This window comes from Balearica regulorum, chromosome Z (genome assembly GCF_011004875.1).
Source record: "Balearica regulorum gibbericeps isolate bBalReg1 chromosome Z, bBalReg1.pri, whole genome shotgun sequence".
Lineage (NCBI taxonomy): Eukaryota > Metazoa > Chordata > Aves > Gruiformes > Gruidae > Balearica > Balearica regulorum.
The window spans coordinates 60,422,192-60,446,826 of NC_046220.1; the positions used below are offsets into that span (position 1 = coordinate 60,422,192).

General features: G+C 37.3%; 1 protein-coding gene across 2 annotated transcripts; it reads left to right on the forward strand.

Moving 5' to 3' along the window:
• AGGF1 (angiogenic factor with G-patch and FHA domains 1) lies at positions 1-24,631 on the forward strand. Of its 2 annotated transcripts, none has more exons than XM_075740747.1 (14): positions 1-402; positions 1,218-1,314; positions 2,482-2,687; positions 3,500-3,646; positions 5,522-5,710; positions 10,067-10,136; positions 16,305-16,416; positions 17,554-17,605; positions 19,722-19,823; positions 20,180-20,345; positions 20,587-20,669; positions 21,519-21,646; positions 22,548-22,647; positions 23,469-24,631. In XM_075740747.1, exons 1-14 carry the CDS (start codon positions 232-234, stop codon positions 23,667-23,669), a joined length of 1,824 nt encoding a protein of 607 aa, XP_075596862.1. In that variant the 5' UTR covers positions 1-231; the 3' UTR covers positions 23,670-24,631. The 2 variants fall into 2 exon arrangements, with proteins under 2 accessions (XP_075596862.1, XP_075596861.1); XM_075740746.1 differs by lacking the exon at positions 10,067-10,136 and adding an exon at positions 14,100-14,454.
• The last annotated feature ends 4 nt before the right edge of the window (positions 24,632-24,635 follow it).

The window sequence follows — 24,635 nt, forward strand, 5'->3', positions numbered from 1 at the left end:
CCTTCCGGGTTGCGCCGCGTTCCCGCCCCGCGGGCAGGTCGTCGCGCGCCGAGGCGAAACTTTTCCGGCAGCGGCGCCGCTGGGAGAAGCGCGCGCGCGCGCGATCCTGCCGTTGCTGCCCTCGCGCCCGGCCGGGCGCCATGGCCGGGGTCGGCGGGCGGGGCCGCGGCCGCCGCTTTGTCCCAGGCGCCGGGTGGCGGCCGGCGGGCGGTCGCTGAGGAGCGGGCGGGCATGGCCTCCTCGCCCGGCGGCGAGCAGCGGGCTCTGCGGGAGCGGGTGGCGGCGCTGGAGGCGGACCTGGGCGCCTGCCGCGGGCAGCTAGAGCGGGTGCAGCGCCGGCTGCGCCGCACCGAGCGCCTCTACCGCGAGGCGCGGGAGGACAAGGAGGCGCTGAGGAGACAGGTAGGCCCCCGTCCCGGGAACCGGCTCCCCCGACCCCCTCTCTCCCTCCGCAGCCGGCCCCAGCCCTGTCAGACATCCCCGCTGCCGTCACCCCACGACCGGGTACCCCTGGGCGCCCCCCGCCACCTGCCGACGCTCCCCCCGGCGTGCCCCCTCCGCCCGGGCTGGGCTCATGCGGCAGGCGGGTGCCGTCCCTCCCGCGGCCCGCCAGGCTCTCCCGGCCTGCGGGACTTGAAGGACCAGAGAGTGCGGTGCTGCTGCAGGCTGGAGTTTGCCGCCCCGAGTTTGGACCGACCGGGGGTGGCGGTGGTGGGGAGAATGATCCTGTCGTCTTAGCCACAAAGCTGGTTTTGCAGTCAGAAGGAAAAACTGCATTTAGCAGAAGGAGAAAAGCTTAATAAGCGAGGTGAGGTAAAGGAAGGGTGGAAGAACGGTCCCGTGGATGCTTATGGTGAAATCGGGAAGTCTTGTAAATGCCACAGTTTGTAACCACAGAACAGTGATTATTACTTGAAATTAAACTTTTCAGGGCGAGCATCTTAAAAATAAACTTGCTTAAGCTTTTAAGTTAAGCTTTTCATTTTCCTTCCAAGTGCTTGCCTTTATTATACCCTTTGTGAGCAGAAAATATGTCTTTCAGTATGGCAACCATTCAAGTAGAAAATTGCTTCCTGCAAAACAAAGATCAATTGAAATAGCTATGATGCAGTTATGTTTTGTTTGAATTACAGAATGTCAGACAGGCTGATAGTCTTTTGTGACATAGACCCCTAAAATGCAGTGTTGTGTTCTGTAACATGGTGTTTTTCTTTCAGGTTGAAGAGCTCACTAAGGAAATCCATAATAGGAAGGAGAAAGATACGTCTAGCATAGAAGTACAGACAGAGGACTATGCTGCGTGGTCACAAGCAGGTAGAGAGAGTGGTGACTGCCTGGTGACAGGCATCTAGAATGGTTTCTTATTTTGAAATTTTTTTAAATATAAAATGCATTTCATGTCTGTATCCTTAGCTGCATTAAACTCAGTAACCTGACTTGTCTTTGGGACCATTTCCTATTTTTTTCAAGCCATTCGTTTGGATGGATAAAATGTAGCATGGACTGTGGCAGAATTCATGCCATAGCAATCGGTTACATAGTAATCTCATACATTACACACATACATGTTTTACCGATTTTTAAAGTACATTTATCCTGATTTCAGTAGGGATAGAGTTTATTTTGTTCCTGGTAGCTGGTATAGTGCTGCGTTTTGGATTTAGGATGAGAACAATGTTGGTAACACACTGATGTTTTAGTTGTTGCCAAGTAGTCCAGGACTTTCCAGTTTCTCATACTGCCCTGACAATGAGAAGGTGGGGGGGCACTCAAGAAGCTGGGCAGCTGACCCAAACAGGCCAAAGGGATATTCCAGACCACGTGATGTCATGTTCCATTTATAACTGGGGGTGGACTGAGAGACGTAGCAGCTGGGGGCCTGCACCTCAGCGCAGTAGCTGAGGGTCTTTCACAGTGGTGTTCAGGATGATGTCATTTGTCTTCCCAAGTACATGATGGACCCCTGTTTTTCTGGAGATGGCTGAACACCTGCCTGCTGGTGGGAAGTGGTGAATGAATTCCTTGACTTGCGTTGCTTGCACGTGTGGGCTGGGATGCTGGGCAGCTGAGGGTCTTGCATAGCATCAACTTCAGGTGCTAGGTGATAATAGATTGTACTGTTCATCACTTAAATTGTGTATATTATTACTGTCTTCCTTTTTGTGTGTGTCCTATTAAACTGTTTTTATCTCAACCCACTAGTTTATTCACTTTTCCAATTCTCTCCCCTGTCTCACTGGGAGTGAGCGAGTGGCTGCGTGGTGCTTAGTTGCCAGCTGGGGCTAAACCATGACAACATTAAAACAAGACCTAATTTGTTTAGGAAGAGTAGAAGAAATTCAAAGCAGGGGTACTACCTAATAATTGATTTTCACTAGACTACTTATATGCATGAATTTTAAGATTTAGGATCTTTGAACTGCATGGTGTAAAATGCTGCTTTGCTAATTTATGCAACTTCAACTTTTTTCCCCCCTGCAGATTATTACTACTATGAAAATTACTACAATCACACTGATGCTCAAGATTGTGCATCTGAACTGCCAGTGCAGCACAATCATGGGACTGAAGGCACTGAGCATAACTCCAGAGAGGAATCACAGACAGGTGCTAGTATTCCATTAAGGATGGATACCACCAAAGTTGCTGATGGTGGAGAAGAGGAAAATTTTGTCCAGAGTTCACAGGTTGTACCAGTATTGGAGTTTTACCAATGTTGAAGTCAGCACTCTCTTAATATTTCATTTAGTTTAAAAGATGAGCTTTTGGTCTTGATGGTATTGTATGAAATTACTTTTGTGATGGTGTGGTGCTAATGATAGCAGACAAACATCCTCGTGCTTTGAAACTAGTTCTTCTTGTAATATGCTCGAAGTGTAACATACTCTTCATTTAAAAAAAAAAAAGCAAGGCACATTCTAAACCCTATGTCCTATATAGCCTGGAAGCATGGCATTTTTTTGTCAGCAGAATATGTTTAATATTGCCATGCTAACTGTCCTAAAGTGTACTTTTTTTTCCTCCGTTGATATAAGGAGGCAACATATAAGATGACAGTTGTTGGGGGGGTTATTTGTTTATTTTGTTACGGGGTTTTTCCCCCTGCTATGCAGCCTTCTCTTCGATAATTCGCTCCATCTCACTTGCTTAAGGCTTTTGTGCCTTAGCATCTAGCAACTGAAATGAAAAGGAGAGCAGAAATCTATTTTAGGAATGTACTGAAAGAGATTCACTGTGTATATTTTTCGTGTGAATGACTTTTATTCAAAAATTGGGGAAAACAAAAGGCACAGGATGAAGACTTGGTCCCATTGAAATCAGTAGGAGTTTTATCTGTAAACTACAGCTAGATTTTTGCCTTCTTGTTTAACAGTTCTTGAATCAATCCAAGTCCACAGAGCATTAATTTGTTTTATTTGAAATAGGGCACTGTAAAATGTTAAAGAACCAAGGAGGTTCTTTTTAGAAGAAAATTTAATTTCTTACTTTCTGGTATCAGGAAGCAGAAGATATTTCAGTACCAGAGGGTTCTTTGGCAGAGAGCTTGAGAGCTGCTGCAGAAGCTGCTGTTTCACAAACCGGCTTTATTTATGATGAAAATACAGGACTGTATTATGACCATAGTACAGGATTCTACTATAATTCGGTAAGGATCGTTTTCAAAACCCTTGGCATTTTTTCTCTATTGCAAAGTTTAATTAGTAAAAGTTGATGTTAAGACCTAAGATCCAAGTTGGCTTTATGATTTGAAAAACATGTTACTGAGGATTAATAGTAATGGAAGTTTGTTAATTAGTTGTTGACTTATTTCAGTCAAATTAAAGATAGCAGGCTGAGATATAAATTCAGATTTTAATGCAGTTCTTTTTGATGTCTCCTACTTTAACTTGCTTGGCATTGTAGAAATTTTATACTATAAAGCTGCTCTGTAACTATCAAAATTAAAAACTTAACCTAAAAGATGACTTTTTTAGAAAAAGATTGCTGAACAAGTCAGTGGCTCTTCCACAGTGAAAAGCATGTTGAGAGAAAATACACAAAATACTTGTACTTTTACTTGAGTGTGGTTACCAACTAGTTTCGTGTTATGAGAAAGAAATACTTCTTTAGAAAAATGTCATAATAGTTAAGTTTCTGCTATACATTTTTCATAAGAGGGCTTTTGGGGAGGTTTTCTTTGTGTCCTATGAAGTGTGTGTATATGTACATGCATATATAAATCCATACACTGTCACAAAGCCCAGTGGAACTAGTGTGATGAAAACAGAGGTTTTGTTTGCAGCATTACATTGACATTCAAGTCAATTGGAGGGGGGGGAAGTGTATGGTATACAAAACTACTTGTTTTGTTTTCAGAGATACTTTGAAAAATAAAGTCTTACATGATAGCATTGCTGTTCACATAGTTTGTAGATATAATTAGATAGATAAATGTTTAGGGCTGTAGATTACAGTTTATGGTACAATTACACAAAAGATATTTTCTTATTCAGAAACTGTTCTGAATTACAGGAAATGTTCTTGTATTGGGTTTACTGGCAAGGTTTTGGTAGTGGGGTTGGGGGCTGCAGAGGCAGCTTCTGCGATAAGAGGTCAGGGGCTGCCTGGACATGGCTGGTTCCACCGCAGGACACAGCTGAGCCCATCAGAGAAGCTGGTGGTGCCTCTATGAAAGCATGTTTAAAAAAGAGCAAAACACTGCAACAGTGGAGTGTGTATGTGGCAGAGGGATGGAGAAAGGGGGGCACTGTGAGAAACAACCCTGTGAACAGCAAGGTCAAGGAGAACCTTCTCCCACTCCTTCTCTAAACAAACAGTTCCCTGCAGTCTGTGGAAGAGGACCACGCTGGAGCAGATATCCACACTGCAGTCTGTGGAGGACCCCAGAGCAGAGCAGCTCCTTAAGGAGCTGTGGCCCGTGGAGAGCCCATGTGAGACCATGTTCGCTCTGCCAGAGCTGTGGCCCGTGGAGGGCCCAAGCTGGAGCAGTTCTTGAAGGATGCAACCCGTGGGAAGGACTCATGCTGGGCAGGGGAAAAGTGTAAGGAGGAAGGAGCAGCAGAGAGGAACTGCTATGAACTGACTGCAGCCCCCCACTCCTTGTCTCCTTGTGCTGCTCGGGCAGGGGGAAGGGAGGTAGAGGAGCTGGGAGTGAAGGAGTGAAGTAGAGCTTGGGAGGAAAAAAGGGCAGGGAGAGGTGTTTTGTCTTTATCATCTTCCAGCACTCTTTTAACTGGCAATAAATTAAATTTATTTCCACCAAGTCAAATCTGGCATGCCCGTCATGTCTTTATCTTGACCCATGAGCTTTTAATCTTATTTTCTTCTCCAGTGCTGTTGGGGAGGGGAATTGAGAGAGTGGCTGGGTGGGCACCTGTTAGCCAGCCAGGGTCAAGCCACCACAGTTCTTTAGTATGTTTGAGTATTTTTTTAAACTTAGTGTATGGTTATTAACTGGATGTTTCTCTGGACAATGTATTTATTGAAGTAATGATAACGTTGTTCTTTGTTTCTTATAAAGGAAAATCAACTGTATTATGATCCAGCAACAGGAATTTATTATTACTGTGATGTGGAAAGTGGCCGATACCAGTTTCACTCACGAGTGGATCTGCAGTCTTACCAGGCCTCTAGTACTCAGCGCACCAAGGATAAAAAAGGAAAAAAGAAGAGAAAAGAACCAGAGCAGATTACTGCAAACGAGTATAAGGTAACTTTAGAACTGACAGATAGAAAATGCAGAACTTGGGGGTTTTTATGATGCAGTTTATGGGTTGGATTTGGTTATATGAAGTGGATGTATGCCTGTTTTCTTTATATACAGCAGGTTGCTAACATGCAGTTAGTGTTCAAATAATTTTCGCAGTGAGTGATTAAGGATGAAAACTTAAACTTGGATTCCCTTTTTCAATGTTGTTTTATTACAATACAACTGTATAGGTGTCTAAAATTGAGTCAGTGAAGCTCTCTGAATATCAAGCACCCTAGAATGAATTCAGGTTACTGTGTGGACTGGAATTATGTCAGAAATTCAGTGTTACTTCAATGTCTTGGTTTTAGGGTTTTGGCTTGTGGGTTTGGTTTTAGGGTTTTGGCTTGTGGGTTTTTGTTTGTTTTGCTGGTTGTTTTTTTTAATTCATGTGATGAATCAAAAAAATGACTGAAGGTTTTGAAAATACACACACACACCACCCCTTCTCTGTGACTCCGTGTTCCAAACCTGATTCCATTGACATTTTACTGTCTCTCTGCCATCATTTGGGATTGATGAAATGTCTGTGAAGTTCTAATTCTTTGCATGTTATGCTCTCCTATTGATACTTTATTTGGTCAACACGTTTTTGTTGTCCATAGTATATGGATAAGCTATACATCTTAAGTGCCCATTGTAGTTGTATTTTAAGTTATAAAAAAACCCGTAACTTCCTTTCTGTTTTTCTGATTGCTAAGAAAACATACTGTATGGTACATAGTGACTGCCTTGAAAAACATTACTCACTCCTAAACACTAGGAGTTTTATTCTAACACACTGTTAAACCAAGAAGCATTTTCTTAATGAACACCATCATTGATGTTGAATCAAATTTGTATAGTCCTATTCTGCAAATTTATTATTTAACATTTAATTGAACATACTGATTTTGTTTGCAGCATTCCTTAGTTTGCATTTTTTAAAGCTATTGCTTAATATTGCTATTGCATAATTTCATTATGTAGGTGTCAGTCAAGCTGCTTGAAATCTGAAATAATTACGTTAGCGTACAGGTACTCTTACATAATGGTTACAAAGCATCAGTAGAGAGTTTAAAAATTTTGTATCAGGAGGTCAGTCTTCTAAAAGATTTGAAAATGGAAACTGCTTACATTAAGAACCAGTGAAGGCAGGTTAAATGGATAGCGGTAGTTGATCAGTTACAGATTTTACAATAGATCGTGGCTACTATGGGAATTTCTACTCTTTGAGAGAACTTCATGTGAATGTTCCATTTTGAAAGCTTGAAGTGGATACTTAGCGGCACCTAAGTGTAACAATCCTATAGGCTTAAGAGAGGGGAGCTAATGCAGTTGAAGCTGGAAGTTTTACCAGCATCCAAGTTCTGGGTGTGTTGTGTGCAACTGCTGAATTAGCATTCTGCCACTCTCAAAAGGCATTGTTAATAAAGAATTTTATTCATCATGTGTCAGGAAAGCATCATGGAAAGCTTGCAGGAATGAGCCTTTATCATATAGTGCAATTAATAAATTTCTTTGTGATGAACTGTTACACATTGACCTAAATTAACAAGTGTATTTATAAAAAGTTCTGTGGCGTATATAGCTCTGCCCTAAACAAATAATTTTGACTACTTTTTTGGCATCTCATCACAATCCACTTCTGTCATCTGATTATACTACAAATAGCTACTTGTGTTTAGTTTATTTTATATTGATAAAGTATTTCTATATAGATGGTTTTGTTAAGAAATCGGTTGTGTGAAGCTTGCACAGTCACAAGCTAGGAGGTAAACATCCACTTTTTATGATGTGTTCTATTGATAGTGAACTGAATACTCTGCTTTATTTGTGAATTAATTTGTTTGACCAACAAGGTAACAGGGAAAACACTAGATTCTGTAGTGCACAGATCTCTGCATCTGTGAACAGTAAGTGAAAGTTAATATCATAGCAAGGGCCTTGATTCTTACTATTTTTTTTTTAAACCAAGAAAGGGAGAATACAAAGTGAAACTTAAAACAATTACTCTCCACTTTAAACTTCAAAAAGAAAAGAATGCCTTTTTTGTCAGTGCACTCTTACGTAAATGCAGTTAGATTTAGAGAAAAACAAAGTACTGTCCTATCTTACATAGCTGAGTTAAAATACTTTATTCTTATTGTGTGGTTCTTAATCATATAAGAACTCATTCATTAGTTTAAAAAATGTTACATTAGAGTAAAATATTAAGATTTAGTAGAATAAAATATTGTAGATTTTTTCTGTTATAAAACTGAAAAGTATTTTATAAGCTGCACAATCCAGTTCATAGATGCCTGGTATTTCTTGTCAATATTATTGTTCTCCAGTTTGGTCTAGTATTGGTAAAGGCATTAATTAGTTCATGCTAGTTAGTGTATTATTTACATCCTAAAACAAAAACAGAAAAATTTAAGTAGAACTTTGTAGTTGCAGTGTTGTCTATTGAAATGCTTTTCTACATGCTTATGCCCAGCCTTCTCCCTTTTCCTTCCATTCCCTCTTCCACTCCAGACAAAAAAAAAAAAGTTAAAATAAAACCTATCCCTGAATACTGATTAAATTTTGTAACAATTATTTTGAAGATTAGTACTTCATTATTGCTTTTCCCAATTGGTTATTAAATCATGCTGCTAGCCTGAAAAATGCCTCCAAATGTTACCTTTTTTCTTGGCCACAATAGGCTTTACTCAACTTTCTTTTTCTACAGTCAGTACAAGTAAGAGAATGGTTTGGTTTATTGCCTGGTCTGTGGACAACTAATAAGGGTAAATAAAGCAATACCAGGGTCTAATTCTGGGAATATGTCATACAACCCTTGAACATTATTATTCCTGGATGCAGATGAGGTGGTTTATAAGAATGTCTATGTGAGGTGGGGTTAGGCAGTGAGCAGTAGTTAAAGAACCTCAAATACACAAAACCCTTGTTAAACTTGTTTTGTCTCTTTTTCAGTTAAAGGATTAAATGTAAACAAGTATTGATATTTAGTATTACTTAAAAGTTGTCAAATACAAGAAATAAGAGAATTTCAGCTTTGTGTGTAGATTAGCACAGCAAATGTTTGTACATAGATAGTACTGGTAGTGATATAGTTTTTACAAAAACTGTATGTGTGGGGTTTTTTTTTAATGACTTGTTCTGATTAAACCAAAGTTAGTCTCTTTTTAATCTAAAAAAATATCATAACTGGGCCCATCTGTTAAATTCCTGTTTCTGGTCACAGGAGGGGTTTTTTTTGTTGTTTAGTTTGTAGCTGTTGTGAAGAATTTTATGTGCTCATCTATCTTACATATAGTATCTATTTATAAGTAGTAAGTTGGGATGTCTAACACTACAGAAATGGCAAGCATATTCTCCAGAAATATTGCAGCATTCTTGAAAAAAGCAATATAAATCTGAAGAATAAAATTGATCTGTTAAAATTGTATTGTATTTGACAAGCTGAATTACCGAACAAGAAAATACTAGTGAATGTCTGCTAAAATGAATGTACTTCAAATTGCAAAAAAAAAAAAAATGATGGGAACTCACATGCTTAGTATCTCCTGAGGAATGTTTCTGATTTATATAAGAACTTTTCAAAGACATTATTTTCAGTCACCAAACTTCTATATTACAAATAGTTTTGACTTGTGAAACTAAGCATGCTGCTGACATGCTTGCTTTTAACAGACAATCAGGAACTTTAATTGCCAGGATGAAGTACTAGATAGCCTCTGTGCAGCTCATATAAAGAGGATAGGTGCAATACTTTGGACCTTTCAGGCATATAGTTCAGTTCTGGTATCTTTTTGTAGTAGCGGTGCAAGAAATACCATAATTATCTCCTGTAGAAGAAAAACCTTTAAATAAGTAAATTTGGGAAAGTTTAAAAAAAAAAAACCAACAAACAAACAAAAAAATCCCCGTACCAAATCACAAGATGGCATCAATGATAATGGGATCCCTGGCCCAATGTCTAGATCCAGTGCTTCCATACAGGTTGGAGAATAGACTCTGTGCAATAGTGATCATGTAGTTCTACTTGCTGGATTGGGGCTGTTAGAAATACCTAGCAAAACTTAAATGTAGGGTCTGACATATGCCGTTTTTTTCCCAGAAATTATTTTTACAGTTTATTCTTAAACTACTGTCTAATAAATTTTATTTCAGTGTGGTGCTGAAAATCAAATTCTGCCATAATATTTTCCATTATAAACACATCCTAGCTACTTCTGTAGGGGAGACAAGGCTTTTGTAGTAGTATTTCCCATAGAACTATTGAAGCAGTGATTTTTATTTTTTTATCACGTGTAGTTTACTTTTTGCTGATATTCGTCCCATCTTTAGGTACATCAATTGACAGAAACCATGGCTAATCTGAAGATTTCTTCTTTTGGATTGGCAGCTTCTGGTGAAGGTAGAGTTGAGACACCAAACACATTAGTCTGTGGATGTTTACCTTTAACCTAGACATTTTTATTAAAGGAAAAATAATATCTAGTAGTTTTAGATACCTGTTTTCCTAAAGTTATTAATCAATTTTTTAAGCTATTTGATCAAAATCAGTCCATCTATAAAGTAATTTTGAAATATATTTGAAACACTGTATAAGTAAAACATCTGAAGAAAACTTTGACGGCATTCTAGAATACTTGGGAAGAGACATTTAGCATCACTGTATTAACGTAGGGTGTCCTGACTAAACAAACTAGTGTTCTTTAGGTAAGGCAAATATGTTTCCTGTATTTCAGAGCTGTCTACCAGTGTATAAAATGGCTTCTTTATGATATAGGAAAAGCTTTACTCTTTTTTTTGCTTTTAATTAGATTTTTTGCATTGGAAATTCGAGTATTGTATAGGGTGGAAGACAGTATCTGAAGTACTCGTGAAACGGTGCTAGCAAGTGAAAGCTTAGTCATCTGAGGGAAAGAGCTATTTCAAACTGTTTGAAAATGTTTCTTTAGTAAAATACTGAATTTTAGATTAACCTTTCAAATTGAGAAGGTCATTGCCAAAGATCTAACATTCAGCTCTTTAGATGAGGGTGTTGAGTACCTGTGATTCCATTAAGTCACGTACTGAACTTCTAGCAAACCAAGAAGCAACAGACCACACACTTCAGAAAAGTTGTATTTTTACATATTTGTATACTTTGTAAAAAATTAATTTAGAAAACAAAGTTTAAACAGTACATCTCCTAGAATTAAGCTAGTTATGCTTACAATAATTTTTAAGTTCTAATTTGTAGGCATGCTGAAGAATTGCATGAACATGCACGTTGATCAGGCATATTACAGAAATGTGGAGTTTTGAAAGACAAAATGTCTTGCTCTGTCACAGTAAAGCAAGAAGTATAGATAAATGGTTAAAATATTTTGAATTTTTAATTAGAAGCACTTCAGTTACTATGACAGTTCACATATATATTGTAAATAGGCCAATCTGTGCTTCAGACTGGCATTGTAATCAGTAGTTTGTGGCCTATTCTTTATATAGCAAACCCATCAATTGCAGCCGCATGAGCATGACTTCTAATTCTTATTAGATCACTCCTCATGAGATACATAAATACCCTGATTTCACTTGCACCTTTGGCTGACTTTGTCAGGGATGGAGAAATATGAACTGACTTAGCCTTGTAGTTAAGAAATAGTTTGTTATGGATCAGATTCATCCCACCTCTCAACTTTACTCATGCTTAGTGAGAGAAAAGCAAGAGATCATGTGGCAATGCCCAGCAGATACAAAGTTTTTCAAAGCTGAATCACATACAGGCAACCATACCCAACATATGGGGTAGGTTTCCTCACTATTTGGGTATATTAGGCAAAGCAACATACAAAGGAATGTGTGCCTGGTGTCATTGTATAACAAACATGGTAATAATGAGCACATACTTGCATATTTTGTGTTGTGTCATGAGTTTGGTATGTAGAGTTAAATATCCTGCCATTGACAAGTGAAGTGCATTGCTAGTATTTGTTAGGTCATTCAGAATGATATTTACTGAATATTCTGTTTACTGATGGTTCCTGGTTTTTAAGCAGTGGCTGTATGGAGGCAAGGTATTAGGTGCTGTTTGCATAGTTACACTTTCATGCATGCTACATATGTTTTAGATTAGTACTAGTTGTCCTATATAATGGAAAAGGATTTCTTCAGCACAAGTAAAGACCCTCTCAAATGCTTTAGGAATATATTCAGCATCCTCAGGCTTAATGTTTAGACATTGTCAGGATGTGCATTTCAATACAAATCTGAAATCATAAAGGGCTCAAAATACATATTATTTAGGAATGCAATTTTAAAATCCTTAATTTTGTACAAGGATTTCTAAATGCAGAGATTGCATTTTTATGAGTACTTAACAGAACAATTTAGTTTATTTGCTCTCTTAACGGTTGATTGTAGTAATAGTGGAACAAATACAGAAACTGCTGAGAACAGGCTTAATGGTCATATTGGCAGAATTTATCTACAGAATCCTTGGTCTGTCTATAAAAGTGGTTTTTAAAATTCCTGTTTTCAACCCAGAACAGAGTCGACTCTTTAATAGCTAGGCTTTGAAACAGCACCTTTTTATTTTCTAATTTAAAATATCTGAAGTGACATCAAAAACAAGTATCCCTGGATTCACTGTGGAGAAAGACCTGAGTGGTTGGAGCATTATACTTGGGCATCAGTGCACCATAGTCATCTGTTGCTTTGCCTTAGTTGTGATTTGAGCACACTATTTAGCACTTCTGTTTTCAGTTTAGGTTAGTAAAACTTTAGTAGCTCATAGCATTATGGGAAGAAATACATACAGGATTGCAGAGCACCTTGGTATGTCAGGTATCGATCTAATATCCATACCAAACATAAATACAGACAAAGATAAGTAGACTAGAAAATATCATTCATAAAAGCGATAATCAGATTTGCCAAAAAGATTTCTCATGGAGTTAATGTCTGCCATGTATGAACTGTGTAGTCTTTCTTTTGGTAGGATTGCTACATCTCTTACTTTAAGTAAACAACAGTAGGAGGTGACCTTGTGATCCTGTTCCTTCCTAGTTCCTATACTTAGAGGATTCAGGGAGGATGGCTAGTGCATTATAGAGAAACCGTAAACAAACCAATAGTCCTTCGGTTAAAGCATGAAGTCTTTTGAAATTTGCTGATTATTCCTGAGAATCTACCGTCTTATTGAAAGTGTTTCAAAAGTACACTGTAAAGTCCCATCCAACAGCTTGACTGCTGGGCTGAGAGGAATGCTTGTGTTTATCTCACAGCTGTGCCACTGTTGAGTTTTTACAATTCTGAATAGTGGAACTACTTTAATTTCCATGATGTTAACAGTCTCATTAATATATTTTAAAATGTAAAATATTCTATAAAAAAAAACTTAAAAAACACCCTTGACTCTTTTTTTAATTTTAACTGCTGTGTTGCAATATTTGGTATAATTCTGAATCCAAGATGGCAAATAACTTATCTGAGATTTTTTAAATTTATGTTTTAAAGCCATTTGTGGTTTGTTTGGGTGGTTTTTTTAATTTTTATTTTTAAGATGGCCATCAGGGCTACTAGATTGAGAATTACATTTTCAAGGTACTCTGGCAAAACTAATCTGAAACTTTAGATTTACCAGTTTAAAAAAAGGTCTTTTTCCTGCTGATGAAATCAAGTGGCAATGGAAGAACCTGCAAAGATCTAATCTGTCTGGTATTCAATGGAGAAATTTGAGGCAGTAGAAAATGGATTCTCAGTAGAACTGTTCCACATGGCATAAATTAAACTTAAGTTCTCTACAATATCTTGATGAAAGACTTTGTTCCAATTTTGAAAGGAGGAAGAGCAGGTCATTAGGCAAGCATGGGTGGGCATTCCAGATATTCTGGACCATTGTGGAAAAAAATGAGAAGACAAAAACAGGAGGAAGATATGATGAAGATCAATTAAAGAACTTTTAAACAGTTGCAAGAAGTAAGAGAGGGACAGAAGTGAGTAAGAGAGGGACAGAAGTGAATGAGAGGGACAGAAGTAGTGTCACAAAAGCAAAACTGGAAAATATTCAAGATGCAGTTGTACAAGTTTGAAAGTGAGGACAAGGTTCTCACTTAAGTTTTGTGTGAGAAAAGAGGAAGGAATAAGTGAAGTTTAGAAGAGGAGTGCAGTCACACTTTCCCAAATGGAAGATGGCCTCAGTCATGTCTAATAGGAGGGGAAAATATTTCTACTGAAATGTTCTGTTGACTGTATGTGCTAAACTTTCTGGAAATTTAACCATTTCTTGACAGTTGTAAAAATAATTCTTCCTAGTGAAGAATTTACTTCCAGGCTGATAGCAGACTAACTCAATCTGTAAAGAATGTAACGTTCTATAACTCCCCTCCAGGATTTGGACACGGAAGAGCAGAAATCGTCTAACAGTCTGAATTGCTTTTCCACCACTGAGCAAGTGAGTTCTAATGAAGAAGAAGAGTTTCCAAATGTAAGGAAGAAGACTAAAATGGACACAAAACCACGAAACAGTTTAACAGCCAAAGAATCCATTTCTACAGACAGTATAAATTCATATTCACGCAAAAGTACACCAGATACTGCAGCATATACAGATGACAGTAGAACAGCAGACACAGAGAGTGAGCCAGAAGAAGGTGAAATTACAGATTCTGAGTGTGAAGCCTACAGCAGTGAGGATGAAGTAACAAGTGAAGAAACTGCTGATTCAGAAGATTCAGAAGATGAAGGTGAATTATTGTGGCTTTTACGTGTTTTACTGTATTTTTCCAGGAGCTCATTAAGAACAAACTACAAGAAAACAGCTTGGATAATTAAAAATTTTTAAAAAAACAAACATGTGACTTGAGATACTTTGAATTAAAAAGTGCTCTGTTACCAGTATGGTAACTCTTTACTTGCACAGTAGCCAGAAATAAGTAGCGGTGTTTTGGTAAAAGCTGCTTAGGGGTATAACTTCCTGTGCTTGTGTAGAAACCTCAGTGTAGAGTAAGATTTGTTTAGATTAGGCTCGTGACAGGAGAAAAGAAAGTCCATTGCTCAAATAGTGATTCCAGTACAAACTTCACAGCAATTCTGTGTATTAACACTCTTCAGTTGATACGTAATATTTCTGATACTGTTCATATACAATCATGTAATTCAATATAAGATGAATCCACCATGGTGAAAAGGATGGAATCATAGAATGGTTTGGGTTGGAAGGGACCTTAAAGACCATCCAGTTCCAACCCCCCTGCCCAGGTTGCCCAATGCGTCATCCAACCTGGCCTTGAACACTTCCAGGGATGGGGCATTCACAGCTTCTCTGGGCAACCTGTTCCAGTGCCTCACCACCCTCACAGGCAGGAATTTCTTCCTAATAGCTCATGTAAATCTACTCTCCTTCAGCTTAAGGCCATTACCTGTTGTCCTATCGCTACATGCCCTTGTAAACAATTCCTCTCCAGCTTTCTCCAGGATTAATGTGGACTTCTTGGTACTATTTTAAATTCTATTTTGTGTTTATTCCAGTGGCAACATGTAAGAAATAGGTATAGAGAGGAAACCTGTGTGCTGTTCTGTACCAAAAAGTATTCTCCTAGGTCTGTAAGACCTTCTCAAGAATTGAATGGTCTCTTGTAAAAACAAAAAAAGTAATCTGTGAAAAGTTTAATGTAACCAGTTGGAACTGTATATGCAAGGAATATTCCAAATCACAGAATGAAATACAACCTATAGAAGTCTGTACTGCCTGTACCCTGCTCACAGTTAAATGGTTTGTTTCTTCTGTTTTCATTACTTAAATACTCAGATGGAGTGATTAATGCCATTCAGAATGTGCTTGCTACCATCAGGCTTTCAGATTAAATTTCCTTCTCTTATTTTCTAATAATCAATTCTGCAGTAATGGTAGAGTAGTAATAAAAACTGGAGACAGTTTCTCTCCTCCTAGTACCTTTTGAGCTAGTGTCTTCCCATCTTACCATGTCTATTCTTAACTGCGATCACTGGAAACTGTTTCTGCAAATGTAAATCCAAGAACAGAATTCATACAGCTGTTAGAATATAATGACTTAAAAGATACTGAGGCAAAAAAGCATATGCATCTGTAGGTGCCTATATTATTTTTTCTTATCTGTATTGGTGCATAGTGCTAATAAGAGTAAAAATAAATAAAAATACTTTTGACAGAAATTGTCAAATTTAAAGTTCTATATACATTGTGATATATACAAAAAGGTGCTGCCTTTTCTCAAAATTTTAGTCTGTTATGACTAATTGTTCATAAATTTCTAATATGCTAGTAATTTTGTGGATGCATTTATACTTTACTACTGTAACTAAACAGTTGTGCACATGTAAATAACCAAAATTAGGAAAACATTTTTAACACTTTGTTGTGTAGTCAGAAAGCCTTTGAAACAGTAATCTCATCAAAGTTTTCTCTCAGATGTGCTTATACAGTTATTCTTTGAAAGTTTCATAGGATTCAGCCAGATAATGGCTGAATATGTATCAGCTGTTTGAAAGCTATGGACTATAGGGGTAAAAGTGTAATTTATTGGTAGTAACAGTATTTATTTTTTTATGATTATAGATGAAGAAAAGATCTGGCCTCCCTGTATCAGAGTAATTGTAATAAGATCACCAGTTTTACAGACTGGATCACTTTATATTATCACAGCTGTGAAACCTGCTACAATTGGAAGGTAAAACTGAACAAAATTTCTTACATATATCTGAAACTGTACTTTACTTTGAAAGCTGTGGAAGCCACTCAGGATTGCTTGTCCCTACTCTTCATGCTTGTTGTCCTAGTGTGCAGCAGCTGTGATGTACTCTGAGTTAGGTTAGCTCACAGTAAGAAATTTAAGTCATGTCACATATTGTCATGCTTGCTGTGAAAACAGCATATGCAGTTAATGTAGCTCAGCAGTCATGAAAATTTGTTAGTGAGAACTTGATCTTGTGTCTAAATCCTAATGGCAGCATAGCTGCAAGTTATTCTTTGAAAACTGTTGTTTTCTAGAAAGTAAGTAAACTTTTTTTCTGAGCCACTAAGGTAACTTCTTTAGAAATGGAAGACACCCTTCCGAAATTCAGGATCACAAGGAAGCATATCCTGGACTTCCTCAGACATTCAAATTCTAGTAGCATTGGCTTATCTTTTAAATAATAAGTTGGGTTTTGTGCTAGCTTATATGCATTCTTCCAGTTCTAGTATTAAAAAAAAAAAATCTAGTTTGTTCATTGTGGATGATGAATTTAATAATGAATTAATGCTTTCATCCGTGCTTACTGAAAACCTCGGCCTTTTTAGGTGTTTTTATCTAATGCTGATAAGATGTGTTTTGATTTATAGCTGGAGTTTTCTAGTTACATTTTATGTGAAGATTAACAAATGACAATTCTGCTTGCAATGTGCAAGATTACTCTTTTATTGCTTGCATTACCTGTCTAATGCTACCAAGATTTCAACTTCAGCACTGAAAACTTACACCAAGATATGCTGAAGAGCTTGAAGGATGCAGAGTTCAGACTAGTATTTACAGGTCTTGTACAAGTATAAAAGTTCAGATAGAAATGTCAGGTTTATGGATAAAAACTTAAAGGTATAGCTTTATCATATTCATTGCCTACTGTGTATAGTTTATAGATGGAAGAAGGAATGTGAAGCAAGTCTTACATCGTGTATATTGCAACACAGTGTTTTACATCTCTAAAGCTCCCTAATAGCTGAGAAGACCAATGTGGTATTAAGGTTCTACTGAAATACATATTTTGTAAGCCACTTAATAGATCTCTTCCTACTTTGTTGTGATTTATGTATCAACTTGCCTTTCCAGAGAAAAAGATGTTGGACACACACTTCAGATTCCTGAAGTTGGAGTCAGTAAGGTAACTCTTGTCTCTGTCTGTTGAAAGGTAGATCAGCGTGTTAATGAAGCTTTGGATTCTATGGCTTTAAATTTTGCAAAATCTAACATTAATTTTTGTAAAGAACTTTTAGAATGAGATGTGGGTTTAGCCACGTATGAAGTTAGAGAAAGGAAAACATACTTAATTTTACTTAATGGGAATTTAATGCAAACAGCAGTGCGATTTCAAAGCTTAGAAAAGCTAAATATTTTTTAAATTGCAGTTTTACTTATCAGTGTAATGCACAGCAAAAAAACCTGTACTTTGAATCTTGAATTTCTTGGTTATTGAAGAAAACTTATTACTCTGTTAAGTATTAATGCTATATAATATACTGATGTCAGCTAGTTAAATTTTGTCATAAAGTAATCCAATCCTTGCAGTTGAGCTCAGAGCAACAGGTTTTATTTTTCTTCAAGGCAACTGTATAAATATGTGATGTACAGGGAGTCTGAAAATGTAACAATTTGTTTCAGTGACAGATTATGATGGAAAAAAACTTTTCTGGTTAAGAAAAAATAAAGATAAATTATGTGCTTTGTTTTGCTAACTGGTTTAACACAGACCATAAATACCGCACTCTTAATAAAAGAAAATGTAGATTTTCAAAGACATGTCATCCAAAAAGGAAATTGATAAAAACATCTGCAAGTATCTGGAATATGCTTTACTATGTGTGTTCCAGATGATAGTTCTGATTAATCAGCTATGTACTGTATTTAATACTGAACAATTTCCAGAGCAAATCTTTCCATGCTATTAATGACTTTTTCAGGCCTGTATTTGAAATTGGGTGCATAAAGTAGCCAAAAGGCTTTTATTTTTCTGTACTGTTACCATTTTAGTACTTCATGGGTACCTGTTTATAAGAGAAGTTATTTCACTTTGCAGATAAGGAGTCAAAGGCAGGAAGATAAACAACACATCTGTAGAAACAAAAAGTTAACTTCGCAGGGGTTTTTTCTCACTATTCATAGTTGAGAGCTGCGGACCACTTTGGCATTTGCTTTTCTTGAGTGTGAAGTGAGATTTAAAAAAGACAGCACTACAGATTTAAAATCTTCAAAAGTTTGGGTTCATCCTATTCAATAAAACAGAGGTAGAAATTCTGTTGAATGAGCTAGTCAATCTTTCTACCATTATGGGAGTATTCCTCTTGTAAAGGCTAGCCAGTCTACAAAATATTATATAAATTTTTTTTTACTGAATGTAGTGACTCCTATTGCTGAAAGGTAAGAAAAGACTTGGTTTTAAATGAACACTTTCTTGCCCGATTGACTCCTGGGTTTTTTCTCCACTATAGCAAAAGGGTCTTTCCTTGTCAGATTTGCAACACTCCCTTTTTACACTTCAGGTTTTTACTGGGAGTCTTAGTAGGCCATATTTTGGGTTGCTCGGTGGCCATTTTTGGAGGTAGTGCCCATCTTTGAGTCTGGCCAGGAGCTGTGTTTTCTGTTCTGCGTGGGCTTGGAAGCAATACCTATATAGAATTGCAACAACAAAACAAATTTATAGATTGTTAGTATCAATATCACAATGTATATAAAAGGAACAACAATGGCTAGTCATTGTGTCCTGGGCATTAAAATGCAGATGAAGGTGAATTATGTGAAATTTACAAAAGCATGGCATTTAGGGAGCGATTTCAGATATGAAAGACCAAGTAACCTGAAGGTGTAGAAAGAGATCAGATTTTTTTTTAATTGAAAGAGAAAAATGGAGAGTGCTGTAACATACAAGCAAAAAGCCTTTTATCTGTAAGAACAGTTAAAAATGCTGTATTACTGAATCTTCAGTCCTTCAAGTAAAGCATACTTGCCACACTGGAAACATGTACTTTTCCAATATTGAATCAGTTTATGATCAAAATAGTTATATTATTAATAGTATACTTTAGCTCATGCTGTTGTAGTCCCTTCATGTACCTTTCCCATGGATGAAATCATAAGGTGTGGGATACTGTATTAACTTAGAGTACCAGAGCCGCTCAGTTAAAAGGCCTCAAAATATGTTCTGAAATCTTACTTTAAAATAGCAACTGAATTGTGAAGTATTTGCTTAATAAGAACATTTCACTTAGGCTTATATTTATCAGTTCCATGCAGAAGTATATTTTGACCACGATTTGCAAAACTATGTTCTTGTGGATCAAGGCAGTCAGAATGGAACAGTTGTTAACGGAAATCAGATTCTCCAGGTGAGTACCTGTTGTTATGCTGTGTATGTGCAGAAAACTGTAGTCATGTGGTCATTTTAAATATGTTATGGCAAATAACTAACAATGTCATTATCTGGTTTCTTTGATACATTAGTATCTTCCTTAGTTTCCTTGTGGTTTTAGGGCCACCTACAATACTTCTTTTTTAGTTTATATTAGGAAAAATCCACTGCGGTTGCAGTTGCTACAGTGAAATACCCACTGTAGTTAAGTACTTGCCTGCATTTCTGAGACCAAACTGAATTACCAAATTATAAGCAGTATTAATGAAATAAAGTTTGTGCTTTTCATTAGTAACTAATTAACATGTCTGCCAAAACTTTCTTTTACTGTAGCCTAAAATAAAATGTGATCCCTACATCTTGGAGCACGGAGATGAAGTGAAGATTGGTGAAACTGTGCTTTCTTTTCATATACATCCTGGCAGCGACACTTGTGATGGATGTGAACCAGGACAAGTCAGAGCACATCTTCGCCTGGACAGGAAAAAGGAATCTTCTGGTTTGTCATGTTATCGTGGGATATGTTGCTTATTACAGTTCTTTACTTTATAAACATAATTACTTCAGTTTTCTTACAATTTTGTTGTCAGCTAGGAATAGTTCTACAATTCATGATGATGTATTTTCTTCTTGGTATGTGTGTCTGTGTAATAATGTTAGAACAAAATTTCTGAGTTGTCTTATGTTTCAAAACATTGTTACATTATTAATCAAAGTCAATCCTGTGTTCTTCCTTTTAGTTTGCCCAGCACTTAGCAAAGAAGAGAGAGAGTTAGTAAGAAGAAAAGCATTAAAACAAATACGGGTAAAATATGGTTTACAGGTGAGTTTACAGTTTGAAGTCAACATCTACTTTGATTCTTATTTTAAGCCATAGACTTCAGTGAATAAGGGAAGTTTTCAAATGCACTCAAACTTGAGCCTGGTAGTTTAACTCAAGCTTGTCTTTTGTACACTTAATAATTGTTTACAAACCTCTACAGAGAGATGATGGTAACAGGGCATGAAGGTGCTATTAAAAGTTTAGGAAAAGAAGATCCATTCGAATGCATACAAGACGACTCATCCTTTTGAGGTTAAGATTTCTTAAGACATTTCTATTTTTACTTCTGCAAATAAAATTTGCACTAAACTGCACTGTTCTAGAGATTATTTTAACTATGGGGTTACATCTTGGACTTGTAGTAAGTCTTGGTGTAGAAAACAGAATGGTGTTAGTTTCTCTCAAATTCTAGCCACCAAAATAATAGCGATACGGAATCTATACGCTTGCTTAGTTCTGTCTCTACTCTGAAAAAATAGTTGCTGAGCAACAGGCTAAATGTTTAAACAAAAAGCCAGTGGCATGTCCATATGGTTTTCTGCTAATATGGAGAGATTGATTCTTCATACTAGGAGAAGATTCAAGAGAATCTGTTAATTTCTTTACAGCCTCTGTGAAATTAATGCATTTGGCAATATTACATTATTATGTGATGATGGTAATAGCGTACCTTACAAGGTATGGCTGTAGGTTAAGAAACTACTCAATGAGAACTATAGTTTTCTGTTACAAGATTTAGAATTAATGAAACAGGCTGAGGCTGCCTTACTTCTTGAGGGAAGCAGTGAAGTTACCAAAAATAAAGAATTTAAAGCCTGCTTTCTTTGCCTTGGTGGAATTTAATCTAAGAACACAGAATATGAAGACAACAAAGCAGTGAAGAATCCAAAGTACAAAGATAGAGCAGGAAAACGCAGAGAGACCATTGGAAGTGAAGGAACCTTCCAGAGAGATGATAGTCCAGCTTCTGTTCATATGTAAGTGGTTTGGGGTTTTTTGGGGGGAGGGGCAGAAATCCTCTGTGTCCTTCTCTAGTTAATCTTAAAAAATTATTATAAAGTATCAATTAGTTACTAGGATACAGTTTGTTAGATTACGAATTACCTGTATATAATGTGTTAGGAGAGCTAGAACATAGTAATCTATTCTTACTTCCCTGTTCATAGGCTCTTTTCATTACTCCTCACCTTCCACACAGAATTCAACTTGGCAGTAAGGATGCTTCAATCACTTTCTTACCAACTAAAAATCATCAAGGAACTCTCCAGCTGCACTACTGACACCTTCAATAGCATCTACTTTTCATGTGTCTCAATTTGTTTTTCCTATCCAGTCCCAGTAATACTACATGTGAATTTCTCACCTGCAGTTTGTCAATATCCAGCCTATCATAAGACATACATTTACATACCTCTTAAATGACACTTAGTTTAATCTTCCTCCTTTAGTTATTCCTTTGCTTTTATAGTTGCTTTTTGGGTTTATTTTTTTTAAGAAACATGAACTTGTAGGTGCTTATAAGTTAGTAAAAGGAAGTGAGAGACAATTAAATGTGTGCATTAGGATAATTTGCTGGTGAGGTAGCGATACTGTCTCTTCCCAAGTGCAGTCAATTCCCACTCACCCATGCTGCATCTTTTAACTCCTAAAGCAAGCAAGTAGTTCAGAAGGAGTTTTAAGAACGCTGCTATTGACCAGAGGCTTGCAATAGCTCTGGTAACCCTAGAGTCTTCTGGATAGCTCTTGATGGAAGCAGGAACAGCCTGGTAGTTCCAGTTTGTAGAGCAGCATGTGTGCACATTTCTGTCCTTCAGTATTTGAGTGGAGAGCATACTCTTTGTATTAACTCTCATCAGTTATCTTAAACTTTCTTCAAAGTGAAATCAGCAACAGCAACAAAGGACATAAAATGTTGGAGAAGATGGGATGGAAGAAAGGGGAAGGCCTGGGCAAGGACGGTGGTGGTATGAAGGATCCGGTAGGTGTGTCTGGTTTTTACTTGGAGCAAAAAGGAATGGAAATGTATTTGCAGTGAAAAATGTCTAATTGTAAGCTACTATTCAATTGAAACATTTCAAAATCCTGGTTAGGGAGGAATAACCTCAGTAAGACTAATCTCAAATTTTTTAACTTGATTAATGATGTTTTGAAATTTTTCAGTGACTTGGCCCTTCAGTGGAAAATGCCAGTAATGTCTGTGTTAGTAAACTAAGCAACTAAGGGCAGAGAGCTTCTAGCCACTGAATTAATAATCTCATATTTGAATATGAAGTCTGGAGGAGTACTGAGATAACTTTAAGTGATCTTAATTAAAGATGGGCTTATGGTGGAATCCTTCTCTGAGGCTGATGTAGCACAAAAATGAAGCTAGACAACAGGCCACAAGAGAGGAAAAGCTGGCTGAAGTCACTGTAGCCACCAAGTTCTGGGGCTCTGTGGCAGCCATGTTAGCACCATTTTTGTCACCAGAGATGTGTCATCTTTTGGCAGTAGTGCTGCTCAGAGCCACACCATACCTTTTGTTGTCAAACTACCCAGCACAGGGATCATATGGTATTCATTCTGTGAGGAGTACTTCACAGTAATATTAGTGGCAGGTGTCGTCATTTAGCACTCTCGATCATAGTTCTGGAGGTGGTGATTTTACACATTTTAACTGTACTTTAGATGTCCGTGTATGATCTAGGTGTACTACAGCCTTAGAGAAGCAGGGGTGTGTGTGGAATTAGTATTATAAAATATGATTTAAAGTATTTAGAATATCTAACTTGCATTTACAATATTTAATGTATTTGACAGATCCACCTTCAGTTACATAAGACACACGCAGGTTTGGGTACCAGTAGACCAGCTTCAGTTGAAGACGTTCAGATCATCCAAAGCAAGAATAAAAAGAACTGGGATAAAGCAAGAGAGAGGTTTGCTGAAAACTTCCAAGAAGCTAAATCACAAAGGGATACACCTAAGATTACACCTTGGGTTAGGGGGACTGTAGAGTAAAGTACCTGGTTCTACAGCAGGGTAGCTCCTGTGTGTAAATAGTTGGGAGAGAATTTATTTTTTTGTTCCTTTGCTAAAGGAGAAGTTTGGTGATATGTAAAATACAGCTGTGGAAAAAATATACAAAATTAACTCTATGTTAATTTTTCTGTAGTCTTCATGCTTTTATAAAACACATTTTTAATAAGAAATGAATGGAATTGAGGGGGATATTCAAATTTAAGTACTTGAAAGTGATTCTCATCATGGGCAGGAAGTTTATTCAGTTGTGCTTTTTCACACAATTCTTCATGGAAAGTGAAAAACCCACCTGTTAAATTTAAATTTGACACCTTTAACATTTGAACAGTGGTTTGAAAGCAAGCTAAAGAAAAAGCCCCTGGACCTCTACTAAGAGTATGATACTGCCTTTTCCTCTTTTGTATGTTTATTCATGACTGCCATTAAATGCTCAGCAAGAGGTACACCACTCTTAAATTCATACAGTACATTCAGTACTAGTCACATGTCTCAGCATAAGGGTGGAGGGGGGAACCTTGTTTTTAAATGATTCACCAGTACTGTTCAAAAATGCTGTACTCCATGAAATAAACTACCAGCATTGGTGAAGAAAACAATGTTCAGAGATGGCTTGTAGCAAAACTTTCTTCTGTGAAGAACTGGCTTGAGATTTGTTTAGTAAATCTGTATCATGCCTTTAAAAGAGGAGGTATGTTTAGAAAACTGCTGTCTGTGTGTTTTATTTATTAACTTCTTGTTCTGATACATCCATTGCTGGCAATGGAGATTCTGCTAGAAAAAAAACCCTAACCAACTGCTTTTTGGTGGGGAACGATTGCCAAACTGAAAGCTTGGTATTTACTGAATGTTCCTAAACACAATAAATCATTGTCAATTTAAGCAGTGTGCTTCTTGATACTATCTTGTGCATATGCTGGATACGAGTGCTCTTCTAAAATGAGGGAA

Bases quoted from the DNA above. Each gene is read 5' to 3' on its own strand.
- AGGF1 (XM_075740746.1), top strand. From the start codon at position 232: ATGGCCTCCTCGCCCGGCGGCGAGCAGCGGGCTCTGCGGGAGCGGGTG. The intron at 19,824-20,179 runs GTGAGTACCTGT...CTTTTACTGTAG, and splicing joins ACGGAAATCAGATTCTCCAG to CCTAAAATAAAATGTGATCC. The intron at 22,648-23,468 runs GTAGGTGTGTCT...TGTATTTGACAG, and splicing joins GTGGTGGTATGAAGGATCCG to ATCCACCTTCAGTTACATAA.